We start from the raw sequence: 27,932 nt of genomic DNA on the forward strand, positions 1-27,932 counted from the left end.
CTACAAATGTGAGGGGTTTCTGGGCTCTCAAGTCTATTGTTTTGATCCATATGTCTATTCGTATCCCAGTGCCATGCCGTCTTGATTACTACAGCTTTGTAGTGAGTTTTGAAATTGGCGAGTGTGAGTCCTCCAACCATGTTCTTCTTTTTCAAGATTCTTTTGGCTGTCCTCTTCCTTTGTATTCCCATGTGAATTTTAGGATCATCTTGTCTATTTCTGCAAACAAAGGAAGCTGCAACTTTTTATAGGGATTGTATTGAATCTGTAGATCAATTTTGGAAGAATTGCCTTCTTAACAATATTAAGTGTCCGATGAATGAACATGAGGTTGAGTTTAAGTCTTTCAATTCTTTCAGTAGGCCCTGACCAGTGTAGCTCAGTTGGTTTGATGTCATCCTGCAAAGCAAAGGGTCTGTGGTTCAATTTCTGGTCAGGACACATGTATGGTCGTGGGTTCGGTCTCAGGTAGAGGCACAGATGACAGGCAACTGATGGATGTTAATCTCCTTCTCTTTCTCCCTCCTTCCCCTCTCTCTAAAATAAATACATACAAATTTTTAGTGATATTTTATAGTTTTCAGTGTACCAGTCTTGTACTTTTTTCTTAAATTTGTTTCTCAGTGTATCATTATTTTGATGTGTGTCTTATTATATATCGATTTGACTTTATGTGTCTAACCCCTGTTCCTTGCTCCTTTTTTTTTTTTTTTAATTGATTTTAGAGAGGGAGTGGGAGGAACAAGGGAGGAGAGAGCGAAGAAACATCGCTTTGTCGTCCCACTTATGTATGCATATATTGGTGGTTTCTTGCATGCGGCCTGACTGGTGACTAAACCTACAATCTTGGTGTATCAGGACTACACTATAACCAACTGAGCGAGCTGGCCAGGGCCTCTTTCCTTCTTGTCTAGGCTGCCTTCGTGGGGCCTGGCACTTGAGTAGCACCGTGCACTGCGGTAAAGATTTTATGGTTTATTTTTTGTCCACACTGCTCTTGTGAAGAATGCCTGGTCATTATTATCCTTGGCATAATGGTTGAAGAAACCAAAGCCCAGAATGCATCGTTAACGGTAACAGAGGTAGGACAGGGATTTTCTGAGTCATAGCCTGCCGCGCCTCCCACTCATCATCCTGCATGGGACTGACTCTGTTTATGTGCCCCCTCCCCCATTGTGTCTGTGTGCCTCCCTACCTGTCTTATAGTGAGCCCCTGTCTTATGTTGTCATATTGAGGGCACCATGGAAAGAGAGAAGGATTAAGGCTGATATCACAAGGGCTGACCATTGGGGTCCTTCTCTGGGCACCTGTAATGTGCTGGACTCCTAGGTGTTTCAGAAATTTATGGCCCCATTGAGTTCTTAGAACAAGTCCACAAGATGGCTCAGGTCCTGCCTTTTGTTGATCAGGAAACTAATGTTCACAGGGTCAGGCAAACTCCCAAGTCAAAGCGTGAATTCCGTGTGGGAGCTGCATTTCAACACAGTTCTCAAAGCTGAAGCTCTTGCTGGAAGAGGGGAGCTGTGGGGAGGAGGAAGGGAATGGGGCCATTCTTGGAAATTGTGAGGCTCGTCGACACTGGGGTTGGGTTGGGTTGGGTCAATCCAGAAGCATTTTCTCATTGGCCTGGAGCTGGTATCTCAAAGTGGTGGGCTTGTTGCATCTGTCTGGGGGGTCATGGAGAGACAACAGAGGCCTGGAAACAGCCCACGTGTTCCCATACTTGCGGCATTGTCCTGCGGGGAGTGGCTGATGGTGGCAGTTATTTTGCCACATGTTGGTCTTGCTTACACCGTCCAAAGAAGTGAATTTTTTAAATGTAGGGACTGTCACGCTCTCTCCGTTTTTCTATAGCACTTAGCATCTTTTCTGTTACCCAGTGGATATTCTTTATAAGCTTTTTGAAGAGATGAAAGACATTCCACCTGCCTGCTTTGCTCCATAGAGGTCATAGACCCTCAAGGCCTCTGTGGCTGGGTTTGGGGTAATTGAGAAGAATAGGATACCAAGGCCATTAATTTGAGGGATCCCGCTGCCCTGATGGTGTGAGATGAGAGGTAGGGACAGATGCAAGATCTGCCTCTTATTGGCCATGTCCTCCCCTTGGAGCTGAGTGTAACCCGATGTACCTACTGCTTGGAGTCACTGACAGCAAGTCTGGTCTACTGTCTGTCCTCCCCAGAGTCAACAATGCTGTTGCCACAGCTGGGTGGCACATGTACCAGAACAGCAGTGAGTGACTTGCCTTCAGCTTACCTGGGCCAGACCCTCCCTCCCTCCCTCATTTCTAGTTCCCTAAGATAAAGAAAACAACTATGCAGTAGTAGTAACTGGTGGCCTTGGCAGTATTTCACAACTGCGCAGAAAGTTCATTGCTGCATTCGGTGATGCTGGATGTTCTGCTTACGTTGAAAACAGTGACACAGTTGACGGCACTCTCTATGATGTGTGTGGGGGGCGGAGTTTGCCTTTCTCCCCAGCTTTGTTCTAGCAGCTGGTGCCTCAGCCACACTAAGCTACACACGACTGCGAACACACAAAGCCTGGTGGTGTCCCCATCCCACCTCTCCGTCTCCCTGGAGCGCCTCCCCTTCCGCCTTCCCCGCCAGTCCACTTGTCAGCCCCCTCCTCCTCTGTCAGCCGTATGCGATGCTTTTCCTGGCACCCAGCTCCTCTGCTCCCACCCCCGGCTTAGAGCTGGCAGCTGCTTCTCAGGCCCCTTACCCTACCTGCTTATTTCTTTATGGTAGTACCCACCACACTTCATTTCACTTCTTTTTTATTTTTATTTTTTAAATTGACAAATAGTTGACATATAACTTTATGTTAGTTTCAGATGTATAACGTAATGATTTGATATTCATATGTATTGATAAATGATCACCGTAATAAGTCTAGATAACATCCATCACCTCACATAGTTTCTTTGTTTCCTTGCGATTAGAACTTTTAAGATCTACTCTCTTAGCAAATTGCAAATATAAAATACAGTATTGTTAACTATAATCACCACACTGTGCTGTATAATTCATTTCACTTTTTTTTTCTTTTTTTTAGATTTTATTTATTTTTAGACAGAAGGGAAGGGAGAGAGAGAAACATCAATGTGTTGTTGCCTCTCACACACCCCCCACTAAGGGCCTGGTCCACAACCCAAGCATGTGCCCTGACTGGGAATCGAACCTGCAACCTTGTGGTTTGCAGGCTGGTGCCCAATCCACTGAGCCACACTAGCCAGGGCAACTTCTTTGTTTAGATGTCTCATGACTTCCCTGACCCCGAGTGCCTCAAGGGCAGGACCAAGCCTCAGTCGCTTTGTCCCACTGCTGATGAGCCCTAGGCGGGCTGCACTGGGCTAAACAGAACATATGGCGCTGCTGTTGCTGCTGCTGGCGATGATATTTTTGGTCTAGTCCTGTAACAATCTGTGAAATGCCCACTACAGGCAGAGCCGAGTAAGACGTGGGCCAGTTCTCACGCAACTTTTAATCTGGAGGAGGAGTAAAGGCACCTGTTCTGAAGGTTACTGTTCTTCCTGATCTCCATGAAATGACACATGATCAGAGCTGGGCCCAGGAGGAGTGTCTGTGAGGATGGGCACCAGTGCCTCTCAAAGTTGTTGCCAGTCCTCTCTGGCTCTGGGGAAATCCAAGCAAAGACCTATGTCCCCTCAAATCCTCTTTCCTCTCAGAACACAGGGCTCTGCACTTCTTGGGGCTAATCTTGCTCAATGCTAGGTGACTGGCTTCCTTGATCTCGTCCCACATGCCAAGTACCATGAGGGGAAAGGTACCCAGTTTCACAGCGCTTCTGGGCTGCCAGAAATTGTCCAGGAGGAGATTGTGGGGAAAGGAGTGTGCGCCCAACCGTCTGAGCCTGTTTGGCCACCAGGCTCTCCCTACCCTTGTCCTTCTTTTGTCAAGCTCTTCAGTGTTGGGAGTTTAACAGAGGTTGGAGAAGCAGTGGAATATTAGGGTATATTTCTTCTTCCAGTCTGCCTACCTCTCTCATGAGGAATGTTCTACTTTTATGAGAAAAACTGGGAATATTTGGAAATAGAAACTGGTTATTCATAATAATCAGATCCACTGAGCTCTCACGAACAAGCCTGCAAGGTATGTGTGGTTAATCCCCAGTGTACAAATGACAAAATTGAGACTTGGAGGTAAAGTGACTTACCCAGGTCACACAGAGCAGATCTAAGGAAAAATCCAGGTCTGTCTCACTCCAGAATCCTGTTCTTCTCTCACGCCTGGCTTATCCTCCGTGAGAACCTGGTGTCACCCCTCCTCTGTAACCCATGCATCACTGGCATATCCAGAGCGTCTAGTGAAGTGTCCCAATCCTTCCTGATTTCAACAAATTCCTGCCCAGGTTTTTCACCCAGAGCACATACCTTTTCCTAAGTAGACTAGGACTTCCCCTCTTGGATCGGAACCTGGGGTACTCTGTTTTCCGCACCAGGGTCCTGAGGGTTTCACCTCCACTCCGTCAGTGGGGATCAATGTCCCTCTCCTGGCTTCCTCCCAGTGGTATAGGGAGAGCAAGGTAAGGTATGGAAAATGCTTGAAAAAACGAACTGAAGTCTATGCTGTAGAAATGTCCCTCAGACCATTCATGCTCCTGTCCTCACTCCTGGATGAGGCTGAGGCCTGTTGCCGGCCCTGTGCTGACCATGCCCTCCAGCTCACCCACCCAACGGGCACCAGCCAGACGGCCAGCCTCTAAGCAGATGTGGGAGTCAGTGGCACCTCTCTGCCTCCAGCAGGGAAGAAGCACCAGGTGACTGTCCTGATGCGGGAGGAGGACAAGGCTAGCCCCAGCTCAGAAGGCAGGGTGCCACAAACAGGGAGTCTATGCTGGTCCTTCGTTCACCTCAGTGTCCCAGCCAACCCGCGTCCTTCCTAATCCCAGGCAGTGCCTCCAGTGGGTGTCACTCTGTCCTCACCTTCAGGGATCTTCCCTGTCTGCCCTTGTCAGGGTTTATTTGTGGATAGCATCCTTCCTTGGTGGGCTAGAGAGGAAGCAGGAAGCTGCTTGTTAGCTCTGGAGAAAGATGGAGAAAAGGTGGAATCAGAAGTACCTGTGCAGGTCAGCATCCTGGACCCGGGAGGAGAGCACAAATTCCCTTCCACACTGAGTTTTCATTTAACTCGTGGGTCTCCTGGAGGCACCGGGGCACTCTGACCGACCTCCTCCCAACTTAGGCCCTCTGCCCCATCAGGGGCCCGAATTTCATTGGCCAGCTCAGCCCACGCCCACCTGCTTCCCTGGTCCCACCTGCCTTGTGGATGGTGAGCGTGTGAACCAGGGAGCCCTCTCTGACTAATTAACCTTGGGTTCTGGAAGCTGAGCAAAGATACAACAGTGAGTTACTGCTTGTCTCCAAGAACTCCTGTCAGAGCTCAGCCTGGTTTGTTGCTTGTTTCAGCGATAGTGGGGTGGCGCCCGGTGGGTGGAACTCTATTCCTATTCTCCACTGGCGTGGTGGTTGATATAACACCACATTAAACGAATTGATCTGGGTGCGTTTAACAGTACATTCAAGCATTTAAAAACCTTGCTAATGAAGTCATACCAGGCCAGTGGCTCATAAGAGCCACTAGGTAACATGTCCCCTCATGAGGAGTCCAGTCTTCTGGCCCCATGGGGAGAAAGCACCACTGTGTCACCAGTTCCCCAGGGGACATCTTCAGGTATAGCAAGGTCTCAGCAGGAAGAGGGAGACATTAGACTCATTTTTTCTTCTCCCATTGGATCCTCTGCTCCTTTTCTTAGGCCAGAAGCTTTCTCCTGGCTGGTTCTCCCTCCCTGGTCCTGGCCCCCCTTCCTTTGTAAAACCCAGACACCACTGCCCTTTCATGCTTCCACCAGAATCCATGGGCAGTGACTTTTGACCACCCCCTCCCAGCTCACCCTTGACCTGGTTTTGTTATGTGTTCTTCCCTCAAACAGTCTGTTCAAGGTCTACCCCTGAACCGGAGATTGGCTCACAAACAGCCTGCCTGTCCTCTGAGCTGAGTAGGGGAGAGGGCAGCTCTGGAAAGTCATTGACAGAGGCCTAAGCTAAACTTCGATCGTAAACAGGCAGTGGGCAGAGGCCCCAGCTCAGGGCTTCCTGGCACCCAGAGCAGCGCAGTGTCGCTGGAACTCTGCAGACCAGCTGCCACGATAAGAGGACCGCCTTTCCGAGGCCTCTTGAAGCACATGGTCCTGGTGGGGTGCCTGCACCGTGGCCATTGTTTCTCTTCCCTCTGGAACCTGGTAGCCTTCTAGTATTATTTTGGAAAGGAGAGGGCAGAGGGATTCTGGGAAAGTCCTTAGAGACAGGAGCCCAGGGGCGGGGATCAGTGCTCACAGGCCTTTGGGGATGGTCCTGGTCAGGGATGGGCAAAGCTGAGGAGCCCAAGGTAGCAAACCCTAACTGACGATGAAAACGGGTTCTGCCTGAGACATTGGAGGCAGAGGAAGATGGGCCGGGGCCCCAGCTCTGGCCCAGAATGCCTCGGTGTGGTGGTGACAGTTGGGGACAGGTCACGTGGTTCCCTTGACTGGGGTCTCATGGAAATGGTGGTGCTGCCAGGGGTCAGGGAAGGGTCTGCTCTGAGTCTAGCCCCAGGCCAGGGGCCCAGGGTTCCCTACGTGCTGTGCTTCAGCGTCCAGGCCATCTGGGGCCTTGACGAAGTGCTCTGGAGCTGCAGAGCAGGAAGGCCTCTCTTTCCCTCGGGAGAGGCCTGTTCTTGACTGGCATAGTGGCTGGGATAACCCCACATTAAATTAAGTCATCTGGGTGGCGGTCAAGCAAGCATGTAAAAACCTTGCTAACAGTCATACCAGGCCAATGGCTTACAAGAGCCAATAGGTAACATGTGCCCTTGTAAGGAATCTGGGAAATTGAAGGGCTAAGATCAGCTCTCCCCGAGATGTGAGTTTGTGATTGAATCCTAGACAGCAGTGAAGGGAAACCATGTAACTGCTTGCCTTGTGGGAAACCAGGTTTCTGGCACTTGAGCAGGACTCGCTGCTCAGATCTAAAAGGCGAGAACTTCTACCCTTTGCTCAGAAGAAAACCTTTCACTCAGTTCAGAGGAGGAGAAAACTGATAAGGGCCCCACATGGCTCTGGTTCTTATCTTCAACTGCAAACAAGCCAAACTCTTCCCAGTCATGAGATAGGAATTCAAGAAGGAAGAAACTGGCTGTGCGCATGTGTCGTTCCAGGGACAGGTGAGAGGAAGGAACAGACGTTTCCCTCTGCATTGTCCCCAATGTCAGTAAGGAATGTGCCTTTCTCCCTAATGTTCTGGACCAGGGATGGAGGGATTAGGCTCCCGTGGCTTTGTTCTCTGTCCTGTCTCTAAGTGACAGTTGTCATCAGAACGGCATCTGAGGCACAGAGACAATCAGCATTTACTAATCTGGGAGGATCTGGAATAATCTTGCTTGTGCACTTGGTCTCCTTCTGACTAGAGCGAAATGTCGGTTCGTGAGGACAGGACCTCTTCTCTCTTGTTCAGCTGTGTCTCTGGAACCTGGCACATGCAAAGCCTCGGTTAATATCGAGTGAATGAGTAAATGAATGAGGGAGTGAGCGAGGACTTTTTCTCCGTCTAGCATTGCACTAAACCTTTCCAACTTCACTTGCCACCGGTTCCACACCAGACTTCCCGGCTGATCAGCATCTACTTTGTGCCACCTGACCCTGACCCTAGACCAGTCAAGCCAGACCATGTTTGCAGGGAGAAGACCGCTGACCCTTGCTGTTCCCTCCACTGCCTGTCCACTCACCGAGCAGGTGCTAACACCCTGGGTGCCGGGACTCTTCCTCTGGGCCCAGGCCAAGTGCCCTCCCCCACAATGCTCCACTTTGCTCTCCTTGATTACTCACACTGCCCCATGTCCTTTTTCTCTCAAAGCAGTTTCTTTGCATGTAGTAGGCATTCAATATTCCTTATGTTTTGGGTGTGCTAGTCTTGTCTCCTCACCAGATAAAAAGTTTCTTGAAGGCAGAGGCCATGTTTTATATTACCCTCTGTCCCTCTGTCCCTCTGTGTGTAGGGGGCCTTAGGCACTCCATAAACACTGGATGGCTGTGGGTGAGATCTGAGCCTGGTCCTTGCACGGTGTTGTGGCTTACAGCTTATGAAGCTGAAGCGACAGTCTGAATTTTCACACACAACAGGTTGCTTAATGGTCAGCCTTCTGTGCTGGAGGATGAAGACATTTTATAGCTGGGCTAACAAGTTCTTAACTGTTTTTTAATAACACTTCTGACATCAAATATGTGGGGATTTTCCTCACACCAACCAATTCTTCCATTCTCTGTGGACACCAGCTGGTTGTCCTACAATTCAATTCAGTTCTGACACCAACTACTCAAGAGTGAGTGCAGACCCCACAGGTGAAGGGCTCAGCCCCGCAGGCTGCCCCCCACTTCAGATGCCAATGGCAGGTCCGGCCTCCCTCCCGAACTTCTGACCAATCGCCTCTAAACCGGAGACTCCCGTGATCCCTTCCTCAATTTTGGTGATTTGCTGGAACAGCTCACAGAACTCAAAGTGTGTTATTTCTTATTACAGTGTATTGTAAGGGATACAGATGAGCAGCCAGAGGAAGAGGTGCATAGGGCGAGGTGTGGGAGGGCCCCCAGTGCAGCAGCTCCTGTCCCAGGGAGTTGGGGTGTGCCACTCTCCCAGCACACGGATGCATTTACCAGCCTGGCTCTCTGAACCCTGTTGTTCAGAGTTCTTATGGAGGCTCCACTGTGTAGGCAAGATTGATTGAAACCTCTGCCGTTGGTGGTTAACTCAATCTCCAGCCCTGCCCTGCCCAACCCTCTAATCTCAAGGTTGGTTTCTCTCCCACCCAGCCCCCATCCTGAAGCTACATAGGGACCCAGCAGGAGTCATCGCTTTAGCACAAACTCAGGTGTGTTTGAAAGGGGCTTATTATGAACAACAAAAGATTCCCCCATCTCCCCTACCCTCAGGAAATTATAAGGGTTTTAGGAGCTCTGTGTCAGGGACAAAAACCAAATTTATTTATATAGATATAGATATATATATGGTCTGTTTGGGAAAAGTCCAGCCATTGTTAATATAACAAAAATGGTTTGTGCCACTTTGAGGTAACCTGCCAGCCAAGGGGAGTGGACTGGAATGCGCATGCGTGAACAATGATAACTCTACTAGTCAGTGGGGGCGGTAGATGTTGTTAAGTGAGCACAGGGCCATTGCGTTCAGAATGACTGAGCGAGTAGAGCAACGAATCTGCATCAGATTTTGCATTAAGCTTAAACTGTTTGGATGATTCTGAAGGCTTTAAGGGACGATGCAATGAGTGCAGCACAAATAAAAGTGTGGCATGAACACTTCAAAGATGGTCGAGAATCTGTTGTAAGTGATCCACGTTCTGGAAGGCCTGCAACAAGCAGAACACCTGAGAATATGTACGGGCTGCAATCAACAAAGATCGGCGACTGTCAGTGAGAGAACCAGAAGCTGACCTGGGGATTCCAAAAACTACTGTGTTCGGGATTTTGACACGGGATCTTGGCATGAAGCGTGTTATGGCAAAATTCTTTCTGTGGCTTCTGCTACCACAGCAGAAGGAGCCTCGTGCTACAGTTGCTAATGACTTGATTCAAACTGCTGCCGACGAACCAGACTTCTTCCAGAAGGTCACCACGCTGGGGAAACCGTGTGAGGTCCCAAGGTGCCTACTTTGAAGAGGACTGAGGCATCATTGTCTTATGTACAATGTTTTTTGTATCTTTTTCAATAAATGCCTCTATTTTTCATAGTACATGGCTGCATACTTTCTGGACAGACCTCGTATTTCTTAAAGATCACAACATCGCAGAGATGCAGAGAGGCAGAGTGATTCCCAAGGTCATATGGCCAGATGGCGGCAGCGGTGGAATTTGAACCTGACTTTTCCAACTCTAAGGCCTTGCCCTTTCCATGGTATCACAGCAGCGTAGGGTCCACAGCAGCAGATGGGACATACGGTCCCCACTTCCTCTCCAAGGCCGCCCTCTGTGGCACTCTATCATCCCCTGCCCCCCAGGACTCTGACTGCTTTTCCCTTTATCCTTCCCTTTACCCTGCAGGAAAGCGAGGAGTTCTGTAAGTGATGCTGGGGTATGTGGCAGGAGGAAAGCAGATGGGGCTGGAAAGCCCCATTTTCCTTATCTGTAAAATGAAGACAATCCTGCCTTTCCTACCCATCAAGGTTGCTGTGAGCAGCATACGAGAGCATCTATTAAAGTACCTTATCAACTGCAGAGAACCATAAAAATATAATTATAACATACAAGTGATGGTGCAATAAAGCTGTCATATAGTGTAATACCCACATTACACGTGTTGGGAAGGTGACCTGGGTGGTGCCTTGTCCAGGGCCTGGCACTTAACAGACACGAGTAACTATTGTTAACGATTGTTTTCACTATTATTATACGACACCACCTCTTCCTCCAGACAGGAGCAGGTGGCACTGGGCAGGCAGCCTTGTGTACTTGCCCTTGGGGTTGGGACTGTGAAGATGGGAAAGGCAGTTTGTCACCTGGGGTTTTTGTAATGAACTTACCACGTCCGTCCAAACCCAGTTTCCCCGTGAGGTCTGAAGTTCTCAGCTGGGGTGCTTTCCCCTCCCCAGGGAATGTGCAGCAATCTAACTTCTCCCGATTGAGGAAAAACTGTTCTATTCAAACGAACACACCCCCTGCTACTGGTGAGCACAGAAGTGAGGCTTGGCTGGTCAGCCTGCTCAGGGCTGTTGCCAGAGCTCCCTGCAGGCCACCCCACTCCTCTCCCCCGTGGGTGTGCACTTCAGGACACAGGCCAGCGTGAGTCTGGGAGCCCCTGGTCATTTCTGCAGAGTCCCAGAACACCCCAGGGGAAGTTTTTGCTCCACTCTGTGGGGTACCCATTTGGTCTCCCTCCAAGGATGGGCAGCGTGACCGTGATGAGGAAGGGCTGTGTTAGAGAGGGGACAAGACTTGGGTGTGACCCTGGTCCAGCTGGAGGGGCAGGAGGCCCTTCACATGGTGATCAAAGGCCTGGGATTGGCCAGGGGCAAGCTGGAGGGTTGAGGAGGAGTAGATGGAGGCTGGTAGGGAAGAGAGGCTGTTAACTAGTGTTGGCTCATAGATCTTCAATCTACCCACAGGTGGTTCCTGGGAAGCAGGACAGGGTCTAAGGCCCAGTTCGGAACCATGAGCCAACCAGAGTATGAGTGCCTTTGAGCTTTGAGACTGTGGTCAAGGTATTTATCCTAAGTTTGTTTCCTCACTTACAAAGCTGTGGCCATAACACCTGCCTTACAAAGTTTCTGATAATTAAAGGAGATAGTGTGGTTTAAAGCAGTCACTGGCAGCAATCAAAATCACCTCCCAATTAAAATCAGTCACCTGCTTCACACTTGGTTATCTAGGGCAATTAAGGGAGATAATGGAGTGAAAGGAATACAGATTGGAAAGCAAGAAGTAAAAGCATGTTTGTTCGCAGCAGACTTGATCTCGTATAGGAAAAGCTAAGGAATTCACTAAAAATCTATTAGAGCTAATAAGGGAGTTCAGCAAGGTTGCAGGACAAATATCAATTTACAAAAATCAGGTGTACTATGTAGTAGCAGTGAACAAACTGAAAATGAAAATCATATTTACAACAGCATCGAGAGGAACAAAATACTTAGAAATAAATTTAACAAAGGAAGTGTAAAAGTTATGCTCTGAAAACTATAAAACTGCTGAGAAAAAATGAAAGAAGCCCTAAAGAAATGGAATCTCCATGTTTGTGGGTCAGAAGGCTTAATATTTTTGTTAAAGATTTTATTTATTTATTTTTAGAGAGAGGGGAAGAGAGGAAGAGAAACATGGATTGGTTGCCTCTTACACACCCCCAACCGGGGACCTGGCCCACAACCCAGGCATGTGCCCTGACCTGGAAATGAACCGGTGACTCTTCGATCTGTGGGACAACACCCAACCCACTGCGCCACACACCAGTCAGGGGAGGAGACTTAATATTGTTGAATGGCAGCACTCCGCAGTTTGGTCTGCAGATTCAATGCAATCCTTGTCACAGTCCCAGTTGCCTTTATCTCCAGAAATTGACAAGATGGTTCTAAAATTTATATGGAAATAAATGCAAGGGGGCCAAAAGAATCTTGAAAAAGAACACAGTTGGAGAACTCACACTTCCCGATTTCAAAACTTACTACAAAGCTGCAGCAATCAAGACAGTTACACAATGGCCCTGACTAGCGTGGCTCAGGCAGGGCGATGTCCAGCAGAGAGAAAGGTCGCTGATTCGATTCCCAGTCAGGGCACGATGCCTGGGTTGTGGGCCAACTCCCTGGGTAGGGTGTGTGTGGGAGGCAACTGATCTATGTTTCTCTCTCTCTCTCTCTCTCCCCTCCCCATTCTTTCTCTAAAATCAAAACACATCCTCAGGCGAGGATTAAAAAAATAATCATCATAATCCAATTTTAAAATGGGTAAAAGATTTGAATAGCTATTTCTCAAAGAAGATAAACGAATGGTCAGTAAGCACATGAAAATATGCTCAATGCCATTAGCCATCAGGGAAATGTCAATCAAAACTACAACGAGATGCCACTGGATAGCCCCGAGGCTGGCTAATCGGAGAGACGTGAGTGCTGGTGGGCTGTGCTGGTGAGCAGCTGCTGTGCAGAGCAGTCCTCCAGGTCCTCGCGCAGTTAAACACAGAGTGACCGGATGGTCCAGCAGTGTCACTCCCAAACGAGCGCGCACGAGAAATGAGAAAACACACGACCGCCCAAAGACTTCTACACAAACGTCCATAGCAGCGTTGCTCACGATAGCCAAAAAGTAGTGTCAGTGTAAGAAATGTCCAACCCTGTAGGGAATTTTTATGAGTTTATTTGAGCCAAACTGATGACACGTGCCAGGGAGCCAGATCTCAAATGCTCCAGAGAATAACAGTTTGCAGGTTCTTTTATGCATTTGAGATTAAGGAGGGGGCGTAAGTGTACTGACTGTATGGCGTATGGATTATATCTCAAGCCGTTAAAATGCAGGCACACACACGCAGACAGCTGGCCCAGGGAGTAATGCAGTAAGCTAAAAGGCTGACTTAGTGAGGCAACTTACTTAGTGTTTTGTAACTGCTGGCCCTGGTGCCCTAGCTAGGCACAGGTGCACCCTCGGCCTCTTTTTATGGGTCTCAGAGCATGGGGAGACCCCAGCTCAGGTAGAAAATCTTCACTCCAACTCAGTTGTAGTTGGAGCGAAACATTTTTGGGACCCTACTGCGAACCAGGTACCACGCCAGGTACTCTCGTGAATAAACAAGGGCTCTGGGGTTGGCCAGGCTTGCTGATTCTTGGGTGGGCTGCTCCCTGTGGGTCCTTTGAGCCTTATTTTTCCTGTTAGTAAAATGAGGGTTGATCCCCATGCGACTACAGTGCGAATTAAGCCAACTAGAAGGTGCCTGGGCATGGAGTGGGCTGCAGGCGGAGGTTTCCTTCCAGTTGAATGACAAACGTAATTGAAAAAAAAAAGTTAAAAATTCCAAAAAAAGAAAGGAAGAGGGAGGAAGAGAAAAGGTGTTCAGAGAAGAAACAATATAAATCAGTGCCTTAAAAACAAAAGAATAATTTTCATGTTGTTGAGATTATTAAAAATTTTTCATTTTGATATTCTCACAGGTTAATTAGTGTTGCAGAAAGGCTTCTGAACTGCCCTAAGACATGGAGAGAGAGCTTCATGAATTTCTTCCTTAGCTCATCCTCCTGTTTTGACTGAATTAAGCACTCTGTACTCCAGGCCCTTACAAAAGAAACAGAGGCCTCTTTATTTGGGTTTCCTAAGCCAGAAGGGAAAATGGAGAAGGGAAAATGGTAAGGGGGGCTGATCACCCAGCCCCCCTTACTGCCGGTCTCTGGGTCAAGGCATATTCGTCTGTCTGGGTGGTTTTGCAGGAGTGGCTCTCGGGGAGGTGAGGAAAGGGCCCCCGATTGCAGCATTTGCCAATTTCCGTGGTGTACTTTCGCCCAGGCTGGCCAACTGCAGGCTGCCAATGGGGGTGGGGGGGTTGTCTCCGGGCAGGGAGTTGGAGTGAGGCAGAATCAATTCAGCCAGTGCGGGTGAGCTGTACCCAGTCTGTGGTGTGTGTGGCTTACTGAGGTGGGGAAGGGGGGTCCTTGCTGACTTGGCACTGCTGGGCTGGGGACCCGTTTCTTAGGTTGTCTGTTCTGATCAAGTAGGCTGTGCAGGTCGCGTTGCGCTACAAAACAGGGCCCCGCTTGGGCCTCGGCTGGCCGGGGTCCTCCGCTCACAGCCTCAGCCCCTGACCATAGGAAGCAGGTCCAGTCCCCACTGTTCAGCCTCCCAGTGCTGACCCTAAAAACTAACACTTACAATAAAGGCTGATCATGTGGCAGATACTGTTCTGAGCACTCCCCATGCATTAACTCCTTTGATCTTTGTGACAACTCTGTGCGCAGTTACTGTTAACATCCCTGATTGGTAGGTGAAGAAATTGAGGCCCAGAAGTTAAGCAACTTGCCTGGAGCTGGGGGGGCTGGGTGGAGCCCTGATCTGAACCCACGCAGTGGGACCCCCAGTGTCTGTGTTAGCCCTGGCTGCATTTGGGAATTCTCTTCGCTCGTTTCCTTTCTCCTAAGACCCAGTCAGAGCGTAGGCACTGCTGGCTCACTGAGGTTGCCAGATAAATACAGCATGCCTAGTTCAGTTTTAATTTTAGATAAACAACAAATAATTTTGTAGTGTCAGTATGCCCCAAATATTGCGTGGGATAGTCTTATATTTTTAAAAAATGCTGCTTACCTGAAATTCAGAACTTAACTGAATGGTTTGCATTTTAATTCACTAAAACTTGCAGCCTTCAGCTCGATGGCTTTATCTTGGCTGACAAAGAGAGTCAGCAGTTTGGGAGGAGACTGAAGTAATTGGTCTTGCTGCTAACATTTTTCTACCAGGTTGCGCTGAGGGCTCCAAATCTCTGACCCATGGTACATTTTATTTTATCTATTTGTGTGTGTGTGTGTGTGAGAGAGAGAGAAAGAGAGAGAGAATGAGAGAGAGAGAGAGAGAGAGAGAGATCAGTTTGTTGTTGCACGTATTTATGCATTCATTGGTTGGTTCTTTTACGTGCCCTGACCGGGGATCAGACCTGTGTGTAACCTTGGCATGTGGGGACAGCACTCTGACTGAGCTACCCAGCCAGGACCCATGGGACATTGTAAAGCAAAACATACTTAATATCTAAACACCAAGCATGCCTAACTTGCATTTTTCTGTAAAGACAGACTATGAAAACAGCATTTTGTAGGAACAGGTAGAAACCTGCTTTGCTTCTCATTCTCCAAGGATAGAGCATCCCAACAGAAACTTTTAAGGAATCTTATACAGTCAGTTTCACATTTGCTCTTCCAGAAGAATCTCTTGACCTGAACTAACTCATTCAGAAAACTAACTTCTTTTAAAACACCCTCAGAGGGAAATGCCACTGCTTTTTCTGTGTGGTATCTTTTGCTGAGCTGACTGGCCAGACGTTTCCCTTCAGGTTAAAGCTCAGCCACCTCTGGTGCAGCGTGAGCTCGTCATTCCCAGCTCTTGGAGCAGCAGTGACTGATAAGGAGCTTGTACGTGCACAGAAAGCCCTGCCATCTGCCGATCTGTCTCCTTGGGCAGCTGCTTCTCCAGCTGTGCCTCTTGGAACACACTGTCTGAGTTTCTCAGCCTGGAGAGCCACAGTGCAAAAGCCACTGGTCATTTCAGACCTTGACCGAGTCTGTACATTGGGTGACTCCTTGTTGGGTGACACCTAAGCAGCTACATCCTTGTAGCTGCCTGTGGCCAGATACTGGGATATTGCGTATTGGGGCTGTCCCAGAACATGTAGACACTTTGGTCTCAGAGAGGGGGATGGCACTCCATCTCGTTCAAGGCCAGGCTCTGACCTGAGCCTCAGAGTCTGCCCCCCCACCGGCTTGCTCCAGGGTTTATTCGTGCTCCCACCTCTACTTCTGCAACCCTCTTCTTCCCCATTCCTCTTCTTCTAACTTGCTAGACATTTTCTCATGTCTGCCACCTGTATAAGGAAGAATAGAGTCATGTTTCAATACATAAAGACTTAGGACAGCCCTGGCTGGTGTGGCTCAATTGGTTGGAGTATCATTCCTGTAAACCAAAAGGTCGTGGGTTCGATTCCCAGTCAGGGCACATGCCTAGGTTGTGGGTTCAATCGGGGCATGTACGAGAGGCAACTGATTGATGTTTCTCCCACATCAACTTTTCTCTCCCTCTCTTCCCCTCTCTCTAAAAGCAATAAGCGTGTCCTCGGGTGAGGATTTTAAAAAAAAAAACCCAAAACAAAAAAAACCTTAGTACAATTCAGGAAGAAAATGACAACCAGCCCAGCAGAAAAAGGAGCAAATGATGTGAACAGGCAATTCATCAAAGAGAAAACCTAAAATTATCTCCACAGTCATGAGAAAATATCCGATTTTACTGCTAGGCGGGGAAATGAAAATTAAAACAAGATACTATTGTATGCCCATGAGACTGACAGAAATTGGAGTCTGACGACGGAAGAGCTGGCAGAGATGTGGGGAAATAGCAGATCAGTTACCCTTCCAAGGGGCTGCAGAAACTGTGAGGCCTTGGCAGCTGTACGGCAGCATTAACGCGTAAAGCGTGTCTGCCACCTGATGTAGCCGTTCCAGTTCTAGGTATAGACCTTAGAGGCGCTCTTGTGTATTTTATATATGGGACCACGGTTATTCATTTTTAACATTTTAATTGACTTTTTAGCATGACTGTTTTCAAACATACATGAGAATGGAGTGCATAGGATGGCGAATGTACCTGCCGCCCAATTTCAGCAGTGACCATTTGCTAATCTGTACATTGTAGTTCTTACTGGTTAAAAATTGAGAAATAGCTGGTAGGTCTTGCCTTTGGGCATGGAGCAACTGTATACTTAATATTATTACACAGCCATTAAAGCCAACGAGGTGGATCTACTTGCATCAATGTGAATAGATTCCACATATGATATTGGGTGAAAAAAGCAAGTTAAAAATCACAATAAATTATTTATGGGAAGATTAAGAACAAGCATGTGGTTCTGGGTGCCCATGTGTCTAACCTGTGTGAAGTCAACAGGGGAAGCACACCGGCGGCCCTGGGGTCTGCAGCCCGTGGGGACTAGGGGAGAGTGGGAAACAGCTGTCTGTGGGGCGGGCTTTTCCTCTTGTTAACGCTAACCGGTACTTTATCCAAGTAGTCCGTGTGGACACTTCGGAAAGTCAAACTGCCTCGAGGCTTACAAAAGCCTCCTCCGTCCCAGTCCAACGCAGCCTCCCCGGCTGTCTCCAGTGAAACGGCCCCTCTAACTCCCAGCGGCCTCCCCTCCTGTGTCCAGATAGCGTCTGAGTTTGTGGACCTCCTCCTGTGGAAGGTTTAGCTCCCTTTACCTGCCCCCCAGCCAACCCCTAGATGTGTGCCCGTGGCCCCTGGTCCCCTCAGCATGGCTAGGTGACCATTTGCGTGGAAGCACATTTTTGGTTTTTATATTATTGAAGTCAAGTTAATGTCCACACTTGACAATACCGAGTGGACACACAATAACATTTTCTAGTACAACTTCTCAGTTTCCGGGAGTTACTATTTGCCTCATCCCTTTATCACCAGGCACTTTGTAAACTGCCACGGCCTTCCTGTTGTTTCAGAGGCTGCAGGTATTCCAGCCTTTCTTGTTTGTTTAAGCCTCCCCATCTTCCCCTGGGGAAGCCCCCACCCCTGGGAGCTTTCTGGCTTCTGCTGTTGTGTCTCAGTCCTTCAGGCCGCTGGACAGGCAGCGCGCAGGGGCCTCCCTCACCATCACGCTGTGGACCCTTCCCCTTGCTTCTTCCTGTGCCGGCCCCCCGGGTCCCTGCACCCTTGTGTGTTCATGTCCATCCCCCGGGGGCCTCCTGGGCAAATGGGCACGTGGGCCAGGCCCCTCTGAAATATCTTTCTTTTGCCCCTACACTTGATCAATAGTCTAACTGGGTGGGGACTCTAGGTTGGAGAAGCTCCTTAGAAGGAGCTTCTGGCTCAGCGTCACTGTTGAAGATTGTGATGTGACTGCCTCGTTCTCTTCGCACATGTAGTAGCCCAAGTGATGGCCCCCAAAGATCTTCAGGTCCTCGTCCTTGGGGCCTATGAATGTCACCTTATGAGGAAATCAGGCCTTTGCAGACGTGAGAAGTTAAGGACCTTGACACGGGGAGAGGACCCTGGAGGATCCAGGGAGCTCTAGGTGCCGCCCCCATGGCCTCAGGGGAGAGAGGCCGCAGATTCCACACACACTGCAGAGAAGGCCGTGCGGGACGGACTGCAGTGACGCAGCCACCAGGAGCTGGAGGGGGTGAGGAAGGACACTCCCCTGGAGCCTCTGGAGGGAGCAGGGCCCTACCAGCACCCTGATTTCAGCCCAGTGAAGCACGCTGAACTCCTCCCTCCAGCACTAAAACAGGGCACATTTCTGTTGTTTTAAGCCTCCAGGTCTGTGGTGATTTGTTACAGCAGCCCCAGGAAACGAATATGGGAAGCCTGCGGGTTCCCCTGGGTCCCATTTCCAGGCGGGACTTGGGGCATCGTGCTGGCACCTCAGAGAGCCCACTCAACCTGAAGGGCATGCTCTTCAGCTCCAGGAAACGTTCTGGATAATTCTCCCCTGCCTGCCCTCGGCGGGGACTCCCGGAGGCTGGACGCCGGGCTCCCTGCACTCAGCCTCGCGTCTGCACCTTTCCTCCTGTTTGCTGTGCGTCAGTCCTTTTGCTGTGCTGTCTGATGTCCTCGACTGTCTTCTAATTCTTCTATTTATTATGTTTAAAATGTCTTCAACTCTATTTTTAATTTCCTAGAGCTCTTTCTTGTTGCCTTTTTAAAATAGCTGCCGCCTCTCAATGCAATAGTTTCTCTTCTCTGGGGAGATTAATTCTAGCTTTTTCTAAGTATCTGCTCTCTACACTACTTTCCTCCTCAAGAGTTCCCTTGTTTTAATTCCTAATTAGTTTCGGTGAACTTTTTGGTGATTTCCTCAAATAGCTGGTGATTGGGGCTGTCTGTTCATCTGTGAGACCGCAGGTGCCCCTTTCCTCCAGCACCCACTGAATGTCAGGAGCCACGGGAACTCAGTCTTGGGCTGGTGCTTCCTCAAGATGAGTCCTCAGTGTGCTGCCTGGGGCTCCGCCTGGGGGCCCCTTCTGTGGAAGCTGGGGGTCTGCCTGCTCGCCATCCATTTGTAGACCTTCCACAGCTCTCTGTGTTTTGTCTGTTCCTCCGCCTGGCCTGGGCCACATGGCCGGGTGCAGCCTCTCTGGGGACCCGGCCTCTTCTGTGAGGTACCAGTGCCTGGTGCACTGGCTCTGACACCCCCTAGCAACGTGCCCTTGGGCACGTGACTCCTTCTGTCCTGCTTGGGTCTCAGTCTCCGCAGGCCTGGGCCTGGAGCACAGGCACACTTGTTGAGGGGTTGTTGGGAGGGTCCTGTGGGCAACTACAGAGGAGTGCGCAGGGGTTGTGGGTGTTTGCTGTTTTTGTTCTGCTGGGGTGGGAGGGTCCCCTGGCTGCGTGGATCGGGGATGGGTCTGGGACTTCCCTCAGATTGTCATCAGCCTTCTGTTTGCAGCCCCGCCTCCTGAGGCACCTGACCTGCCAGGTTCCGCACTTCCCAGGAGCCTGTAGCTGGAATACGCCTGCAGTTCTCAGTCCCTCGTGGCTGACGTGGTCCGCCCACCGTCCATCGTCCGATTTATTGATCTCTCATCTGTTGCCGTCGGCTTTCCCATTCTTTGTCCGTGGGGGCTTGTGCTCTTCAGAGTCTCATGCTGGGTGCCTGGGTTTTTGCTCTTTAAAACAAACAAACAAACAAAAAACTCCTCTTACTGATGTTTTAGAGGGATGTTGGGGGTGGGGGAAGGGATGGGAATGAACCCTGTGTTTGATCCACTGCATTTCACCAGATCTAGTTCTTACCATGAAATGTGAAGCAAATATGTCAACTCACTGAAATGACGTCAGCTTACTCTGGGTTCTGGGTCTTATACTGCCAGATGTATTGTCTGTATTTTTCAGTCATTTAATTAAAAAAAAAAAAAAGAGTCTCTTGATCCCAGTATCCTCTAGCTCATCTGCCCTTCTCTTCTTCCCTAAATATCTGAAAGTCCTTGTCCAAATTTCGGGGACTTTGCAGTAGCTGCTTCCTCACCTCTTACTCCTGTCCTCAGAGGTCATTTCTGCCCCCTTGGACCCCCCACTGAAGCCACCACGAGCCCTCTGCTGTGAATCGGCGGCTGCTTTTTCCTTCCCCATCAGAGCTCTGCTGCGCTAGACACTGATCGTTGCTCAGAACCCTTGGCTGCCACAGCTGCATTCCCACTGCCCCGGCAGGTCCCTGGGTGTCCCTCCGCTCACCCAAGTTGGTGGGTGTTTTCGCTGTCCTATCCTCCCCTCCTGCCCTTCTCTCCTGCGCAGGCTGGAGGCAACTCCCTAGTCTCCCTCCCCTGCTCTGAGCTCTCCCTCCACGTCAGACTCACACTCCTGCAGCCCGCTGACCACTGCCCGCTGCCCTTCCCAGGTGGGTGGCTCGAAGTTAACGCAAGCTTGTCAGGGTCAAAGCTGAGCTCACTGGTCTCTCCTCTACATCCACTTCTGTGTTCTTTAACTTGGCGCTCACCCCTTCTTTTAAAACAGGAGCCGAGTCATCCTTACCTGTGGCCTCTTTACCTGTCACCTAACAGGTGCTGGCATATTACCTCTGGCGTGTTTCTTCACTTGGTTCTCATTATCTCTTGCTTACATTAGAACATCTTTCTTGTTTCTCCTCTCTCTCTGGTCCTTCCTTCTCAAATCCAGCTTCCTCAGAATGGCCAGTGGTCGCTGTAGACTACAAATCTCTTCCCCCTGCCCTGTTTCTTTGTCCCGTCCGCTGATACTTCGGGTACAGTCCGTGCCCCTTGCTGTGCATGCAAGCTCCCTCCCTGAAGGCTAGGTGTCTGCCCTGGCCTCCGGCCTCAGTGGACTTCTCCAGGCTGTCTGCTCCTTTGTCACCACATCAGGGCGGCCTCCCTCCCTCAGCCTCGGCCTTTCTCCATAAAGTCTTCCTGCTGAGCTCTCTGTGCATCTACCTGCTGGCACTGGCACGTGCCGTGTTTGCTGCCAACCACCTAGCCTTCCCTAGCCTGGAGGGGGTGCTGGTCACCATCCTGTATAGCTCCCCCCTGCTCTGGAGGCCCCTGCTGGGCCCTGTATGAGGATGAGCAGATGAGAGAAGGGGACGTTTTTAGGCCTGCGCTCCCCAGCGCCTGATTTGAGGGTCTCTGGAGTTCTGGTGGGGAAGTCTATTCGTTTCCTGAGGCTGACATAGCAAAGTACCAAAACAGGATGGCTGACGGCACGGAGATTTATTGTCTCACAGTCTGAAGGCCAGAAGTCCAAAGTCAAGGTGCTGGCAGGGCCATGTGCCTTCTGACAGCTCTAGGGGAGGACCCTTCTCTCTCTCTTCTAGTTCTGGTGTTTTCCAGCGATCCTTGGCATTCCTTGACTTGTCGATGCATCTCCCTGCCACATGGCCTCCTTCTTCTTGTCTTCACATTGCCTCCCCTCTGTGTCCAAATGTCCCCTGTTTCTGAGGACACCAAGCATACTGGATGAGGGCCCAGCCTAGTGACCTCGTTTTCACTGATTACCTCTAGAAAGACCCTATTTCCAACTGAGGTCACACTCTGAGGTCCTGGGGGTGGGACTCCCACATGTCTCTTTGGGGAACACAATTCAGTCCATGCGCTGGCATCTACTTTCCTGCCACCTTGGAACAGTGGTGAACTGAGTAAGCAAGTGGGGGTCCTACGTGACCCTCCAGCTGGGGTTGTGGACCGCGAAGGGGCCAGGGAGCTTTCTGGACCACCTGCACTGGTGTCCGGCTTCCTGCACAGCATTGTCCAGCCATGGCTGAAGGGGAGTCTTTAGTGCCTGTCGCTCAGCCCTAACAGGCCTTCCTGGTTCCCAGGCTTAGACTCTTCACAGTCCTTTCTGCTGAACTTGCCCATTTGCCTTTCTGTGTCAACACTCTGGGCCCTGGTCTATGTGTGAGGGACACTTGTGTGTCCTCACTCGTGTGCGCTGTTCCTAGCAGGGCCACGCCTTATTAATCTTTGTCTCAGAGCTCTGTCGTACTCCTGGACTCACACTGCTCTGTAAACTCATTGTGGGACCTGGAGAATCTGTCCATCTGTCCATTCATCCATCCGCTCATTTATGTATTCGTTCATTCCCCAGACATTTAATTCAGTGTCAGGCAATGTGCAGAGTGCTAGGGAGACACGGGGCGGGGGGGGGGACAAAATAGATGGAGGGTCCTGTCCCCAAGGTCCTCCCAGTGTCCTGATGTGATGGGTTATTCAACAGCAAGTGCTGTTTCCCAAGGACACAGACATGACCTCAAGGAGAGCCCTCCTAAGCAGGGGGACTGTGGGGTGGAGCAAGGACAATGGCAGCACTGAAATGGCTGCCCCAGGGAGGACACCAAGCCAGTTGGGCAGCAGGGCTGTCCAGGAAGGCCTCCCTGAGTGACTGTGAAAGGATGTGGAGAAACTAGGTCATGTGGCCTTCCCACCATGTGTCAGGTGGGGGCAGGTGTGTGCGGGTTGGCAGTAGCTCTCCTTTTGCACCAGGGGGCAGTGTTTGCCCTGAAAGTCTTCCTGCCCTCTAAGAGGCTGGGACCCGGCAGCCACTGACATGCCAGCCAGCCCTCTACTTGTCCCTGTACTTCCCTGTCATTCCCCTGCAGGCTCTGATACCCCTAACTCACCCCCTTTCTCACAGCCTCCTATCCCCCCAGTCCACAAATCCCCAGACCCACACAGTGCTAATTGTCCCAGTTGTCACCGTTCCACCCTCTCCTCTCTCCCTGCTGCCTTAAATCCAGGGTTGCCGGGGTGATGTGGAGCCACGCTGGTGCGGTACTGAACCACTGCGGTCCTCTCAGGGCAGGAACCGCTGGGCCGTGCTGTGCCAGGCCCACGTGCTGTTCCTACTCCGCGTCGTTTCCTGTCTTTGGCATTCTCATTCTCCTTTCTTCCTCCTTCCTCCGCCACCTTCACTGTCTCTGTGCCCCCGCTTCAGGTCCCCCACCTATGAGTCTCAGCCTTAGTCTTTTCCTCTCTGGGTACTCTGGTATCTATACGGTTGCAGCCCCGACGGTCAGGCGGTCTTTCCCTTTCATCCGTCCGCGTTGGCTGCCCGCCCTGGGGGGCCCTGTTGGACATGGTTAGGACAGCACAAAGCTGCCTGGGAGGAAGGGACTCTAGAGGGAGAGAGAGCAGCCCCGTCCATCAGAGGCTCACTTCTGCCATGTGAAGTCTCTGCCAGGAAGCCTTTCTTTCTGGTTCTGACCTGCTTTTGCTGGCTGCTGCTGAGGCCACTGTGGGCGGGGACAGAGCCTGGTGGGGTGCTGGTGCTGCTGGGGGTAGTAGGAAGTAGACGTAGAGGAGCCTTATTGCTTAATCTGGAGGTTCCTGGAGCCTGTTTCTGACCTGTTCTCCCTTCTCACACCCTCTGGCTGCTCTCCAACACACCTCTGAGGTGTGTGTGCCGTGGGACTCCGCCCAGACTGCGGACTCCAAAACTGACCCGTGGGCCTGCCTCCGCCAAAGCTGAGCCTCGCCTTTCCCTCCTCTGTGCGCCTGCCCGCAGCTGCCTTCTGAGGCTGGTGGAGATGCTGTGTGAAGAACAGGGATGTTTAGGGTAGGAGCGATACAAACCCTTGGAGGAACATCCCTGGGCCGCTCAGGTGGCTGCCCTACCCTGACCCCGTGAGGCTGCCTGGCCGGGAGTGTGTCCACCCTGAACACAGTGGCTGTACCGTCTGGACCCAGACTTAGACGGCGATGGCTGGACAGCGGCTATCAGAGGCCGCCTGGGAGGCAGTTCAGGTCTGAAGTGGCGGGATTTCTAGTGCCGTTAGGATGACTTACTGGACAAATTGAAACTGTATCAGGGCCACACACCTGCTGGCCCTGTCAGCCCGCTCTCTGCGGGGACAGTCAGAGGGTGGGGGTGGCCCTGCTGGAGTTCAGGTCAGTGACGTAGTTTTATCAGGAGTGGAGTCTTTGGTTTCCAAGTGCCTGTCACACTGCTTCTGAGGGAAGCCATCTTCTCCTCTAGCTGGGTGATGACTCCGTGTCCTGCCGCGCAGAGCAACTGCTCCGCAGACAGGCGTTGGGCTCCAAACTCTGGCCCTGCTGGGTGACCTTGGGTGATACGTAATCCTACTGCAGCTGGCCCACTGTCTGCCCAGGGAGTGACAGGGGGTCTGAGGGCTCCCTGAGCTGGTACCTGCAGCACATCTACGTGGAGCCCAGTGCCTGGGGAAGCGCGTCACTTGCTGGTACCAGCCCGTCACGTAGGCAGAGTGTGGGGGGACTGTTCGACGTAGAAGTGACACAGGCAGGTCGCCAGAGGCAGGCAGACAGCGACAAGCCCTTTCACCTGCCTCGCTCCGCAGGGTGGTGTCGCCCTTTCGTGGTGAGGCTGTTGTCACTGCCTTCTGGAGGGAGAGACCACTGAGCTCTTTGACCCAGTGTCGGGGGAGAAAAGTTTAGAGACGAGTAGACACTGTGGGGTCACGCTGAGAGGTGGGGAACGGGTGTCCTACACTCTTGTGGCTTCACCTGCCTCATCCTTCCAGCAGGGCGTCACCGATGCGTCCCAGTGAGCCAGGCCGCCCTGTTTCCTGTCTCTCACATACAGTCTGAGGCCAAGGAAGGGGGTCTGGCTGTCGGCTGGCATTTGCAGTAAATAGCCAAGAGGCCTCTCAGGGACTGTCAGCTCCCTGACGGAGAGGACACCAGGCAAGAATCTTTGGGGGATGCTGGTCGCTTCCCTCTGAGTCATCACTTCCCCTGTCTCTGAGGTCAGAGTGGGAGATTTTTGCTCATGGTCCTCACCATCACCAAGCATGGCACCGTGGTGTCCCCAGGTCGGTCATCAGAGGCCTGCTGCGCCTGGCAGCCTTTCCTGTGGGGAGACGCAGCCACGGCGAGGGTATAGAGCCCCTGCCCAAGGGCTGCAGCTCCCCCAGAGGGGCCAGCTGATGCGACAGAACAAGGGTTTTCCTAGGTGCCCGGTGTGGTTGAACAAGGCCATCAGAGACTGTAAGGAGGATTCTTAGCCAAACTGTCAGTGACCGTGAGGACTTCCTGGTTATCATCCACCAATCAAAAACCGAAAAGCAGGGCACAGTGTGGCCCTTGGCAGGAGCCTCGCCCCCTGCCCACACCTCCCTCTTGTGCCCAACAGCACCACTGCCTGCTATCAGCCCCCTGTGAGGGGCACAGGGCTGCCACCGGAGTGGTGCCTGAGGGAAGGCCACCCTCTGGAGGCTGTTTCTGGGGAAGTGTCCCTGAGGAGAGACTGGCACTCAGGTCACTCCAGGGTGCCCGGGCTGGATCCCGGCAGGGAATTGATGCCCTGAGGCCTTGGATCTCACCTCAGGCACTCTGCTTCTCTGGCGGGTCTCACCTGGTGCCTTCAACCAAATGGATTGCTGCCTCTGACACCCCAATTGCTGTGCAGGGGGGCAGGACAACAGTTGGGGAGCAATGGGAGTCTCCTCCCTTTGGCCCACCCCAAAGTCACACACGTGGCCCACACCTGTCCTGCTGGCCTTCTTGCAGCCGAGAGGCCTGAGGAAGCACCAGGCGGCCGGCCCCTCTGGTTTCAGGCCTGGGAGGGAAGTGGGGTTTGACGAGGGAAAGACCAGGCGCTGGGTTAACCGAGTCCTGCGGAGGGTGGAGATGCTCTGGAACGAGGCTGTGTTTTTATTCATTTTTTGTGTCCTCGGGTCCCAAGCCTGCCATGGGGGTGTGGTGGGGGCCTGTTGCGTGCGACTGAGCCGTGAACTGAGTCGCAGGACCATCTAGGCTCCGAGGGGCAGTGTGATTTATGCCCACTGTCATCCACAAGAGCACCTCGCCTCTTCAGACGCCACTCTGCCTGCTGGCTGGTGTTCCTGCACCTTTAACCTCAGTGGCAGCACAAAGTCTACTGTCCCTTTCCTTTCCCTGCTGTCCTGCCTGGGACCACCTGCTGCCTGTGTGACCCAACCTCCTCGCCTGTCCTTCTGGGCCCCAGAGTGGGAGGAGGCCGGAAGTTGCTCCACTGCTGCACCCCCTTCCCCTGATTTCAGCCTTGGCCGCTGCCCACGCCTCCAGCGATCTGGTGCCCGAGAACTTTGTATTCTGGGGCCAGTGACATCAGGCGGAACAGCCAGCTGCCTGCAACCTCCCTTGGCGGAAACAGTTCTGGGCTTCTGGCTGGTGAGGGGTGAGTGATCTGGGGAGGGCACAACCCCTCGCTCCCCAGTGCCCGAGTCAGGTGTGGGTCTCCAGTGGGTGTGGTCTGTTATCCGCATGCACAGTAGCCGCGTGTGCGGGTCCCAGGAGGCCCACCCAGTCCCCTACTCCGGGGTAGGGGGTGGTAAGAACGGTGCTGTGGGCCATGAGTCTGAGTGTGGGGGTGCGGAGGTCAGGGGTTCCCTCTTGCCCCTGTGTTCATCTGGGAGGAAGAGCTGGTGGAAGGAGAGTGAGAGCAGCTCAGGGCTTGCGGCTCAGTGACCACTAGGACGACCTGCCGAGGTTGGCGGTAGCAGTGCCTGATTTTACAGAGGAGCCGAGGCCTCAGACACCCAGATCTCACAGGGGAGAAGGCAGAGTGGGGGGGGGGGCGGGGGGGAGCAGCCCCGGGAGGGGGGGCAGCCCCAGGCCTGCTGGCTCTAACCTCAGGCTGGGCTGCCCTCTGCCCCACTTTCCCTGCTGCCTGACCTCAGCCCAAGGGCCCTGACCTTTCCCCTCCTCTCATGCTGCACTCCAGGGCCTAGAATGCTCAGGTCACAAGTCCAGGCCAGCTTTCTTCCCTCAGCAGGGGACATGAGGTCCCATTTTAGCATATTTCCTTGGGTTGGATTTCCAGAATGTTAATGACCTGTCCCAGGGGTATAAATATCTTATAGGCACTTGGTAGGTTTTGCAAAGGCTTTCCAGAGAGCTGATATCCAGGCAGCACCTTCTGGGTCTGTCTCCGACAGGGCTTCCCTGCACGGAACTTGATTGTTTCTAGCACTCGTGCTAATTGAAGAGGCAGAAGCGGCACCTCGCTGTTCTCTCTGGACTGTGTTGATTTCTGATGAAGCGAACCTGTTAACGGTGTATTAGCCACTTGTGTTTACGGCTGGTTCTGTTGCTGTGTTGTCCTGAGGACCCCTTTGCCTTTTCTTGTCTTCGCCCGATGAAGTAGTTGGGATTGCTCTTCTCTGCCCTGTCCCCACAGACCCTGCCTGCAGCCCTGTGCAGAGCAGGCGTTTGGGAGCCAGGATGAAGGTGAGATTTGCTCTTCGGTGTGGGTGCCATCGACTGCCAGGGCCTGCCCGCTCCCAGCTGCTCGGCTGGGAAAGGCTTTCCCTCCCGGTGGGCAGGTGGGCAGTTTATCCGGAGCAGAGCTCAGAGGCTTGGGCCAGCGGCTGGCCAAGCTGTGGGGGGCTAACAGGGGAACACCTGCCATTCACTGGGCGGTAGGTAAGGAAGGGGTCAAAGTCAATGTTTCCAGCCTTGAGCACTGAGCAAATACTCTGGCGCCTGTGGTGAGCAAGCACTGCTCCCACGGTCGTCGCCTCCGTCAGTGTCTGCTAGGAATATGGCCTTTTTCACTTCTTTTGAAATAATTTCAGACTTACAGAAAAGTTGTAAAAGTGGTACAAAAAATTCTCTTACACCCCTTAGCCAAACCCCCAATACTGATATCTACCACGTCTGTTTCACTGTCTCTTTCTCCCTGACCCGCTTGAGTGTGAACTGCAGGCATGCTGCCCCTAAGC

At 51.7% G+C, this 27,932-nt stretch overlaps 1 protein-coding gene across 8 annotated transcripts in view; it reads left to right on the forward strand.

Moving 5' to 3' along the window:
- PC (pyruvate carboxylase) overlaps positions 1-27,932 on the forward strand; it is a 93,078-nt gene that overhangs the window by 38,388 nt on the left and 26,758 nt on the right. For 2 of the 8 annotated variants that reach the window (XM_024574024.3, XM_024574029.4), the window contains one exon: positions 11,173-11,268. The exons of 3 other annotated variants lie outside the window; for them this stretch is intronic. Coding sequence is in view for 2 of the 5 variants with exons in the window: in XM_053924393.2 (XP_053780368.1) it covers positions 27,433-27,438 (6 nt within the window). In the remaining 3 variants the exon portion in view is untranslated. Of the gene's footprint in view, positions 1-11,172; positions 11,269-26,270; positions 26,387-27,097; positions 27,439-27,932 lie in introns of those variants that run through there. 3 more of the 8 variants (XM_053924393.2, XM_045183227.2, XM_045183226.3) reach the window with 3 other exon arrangements.

Source organism: Desmodus rotundus, chromosome 5 (genome assembly GCF_022682495.2).
Source record: "Desmodus rotundus isolate HL8 chromosome 5, HLdesRot8A.1, whole genome shotgun sequence".
NCBI lineage: Eukaryota > Metazoa > Chordata > Mammalia > Chiroptera > Phyllostomidae > Desmodus > Desmodus rotundus.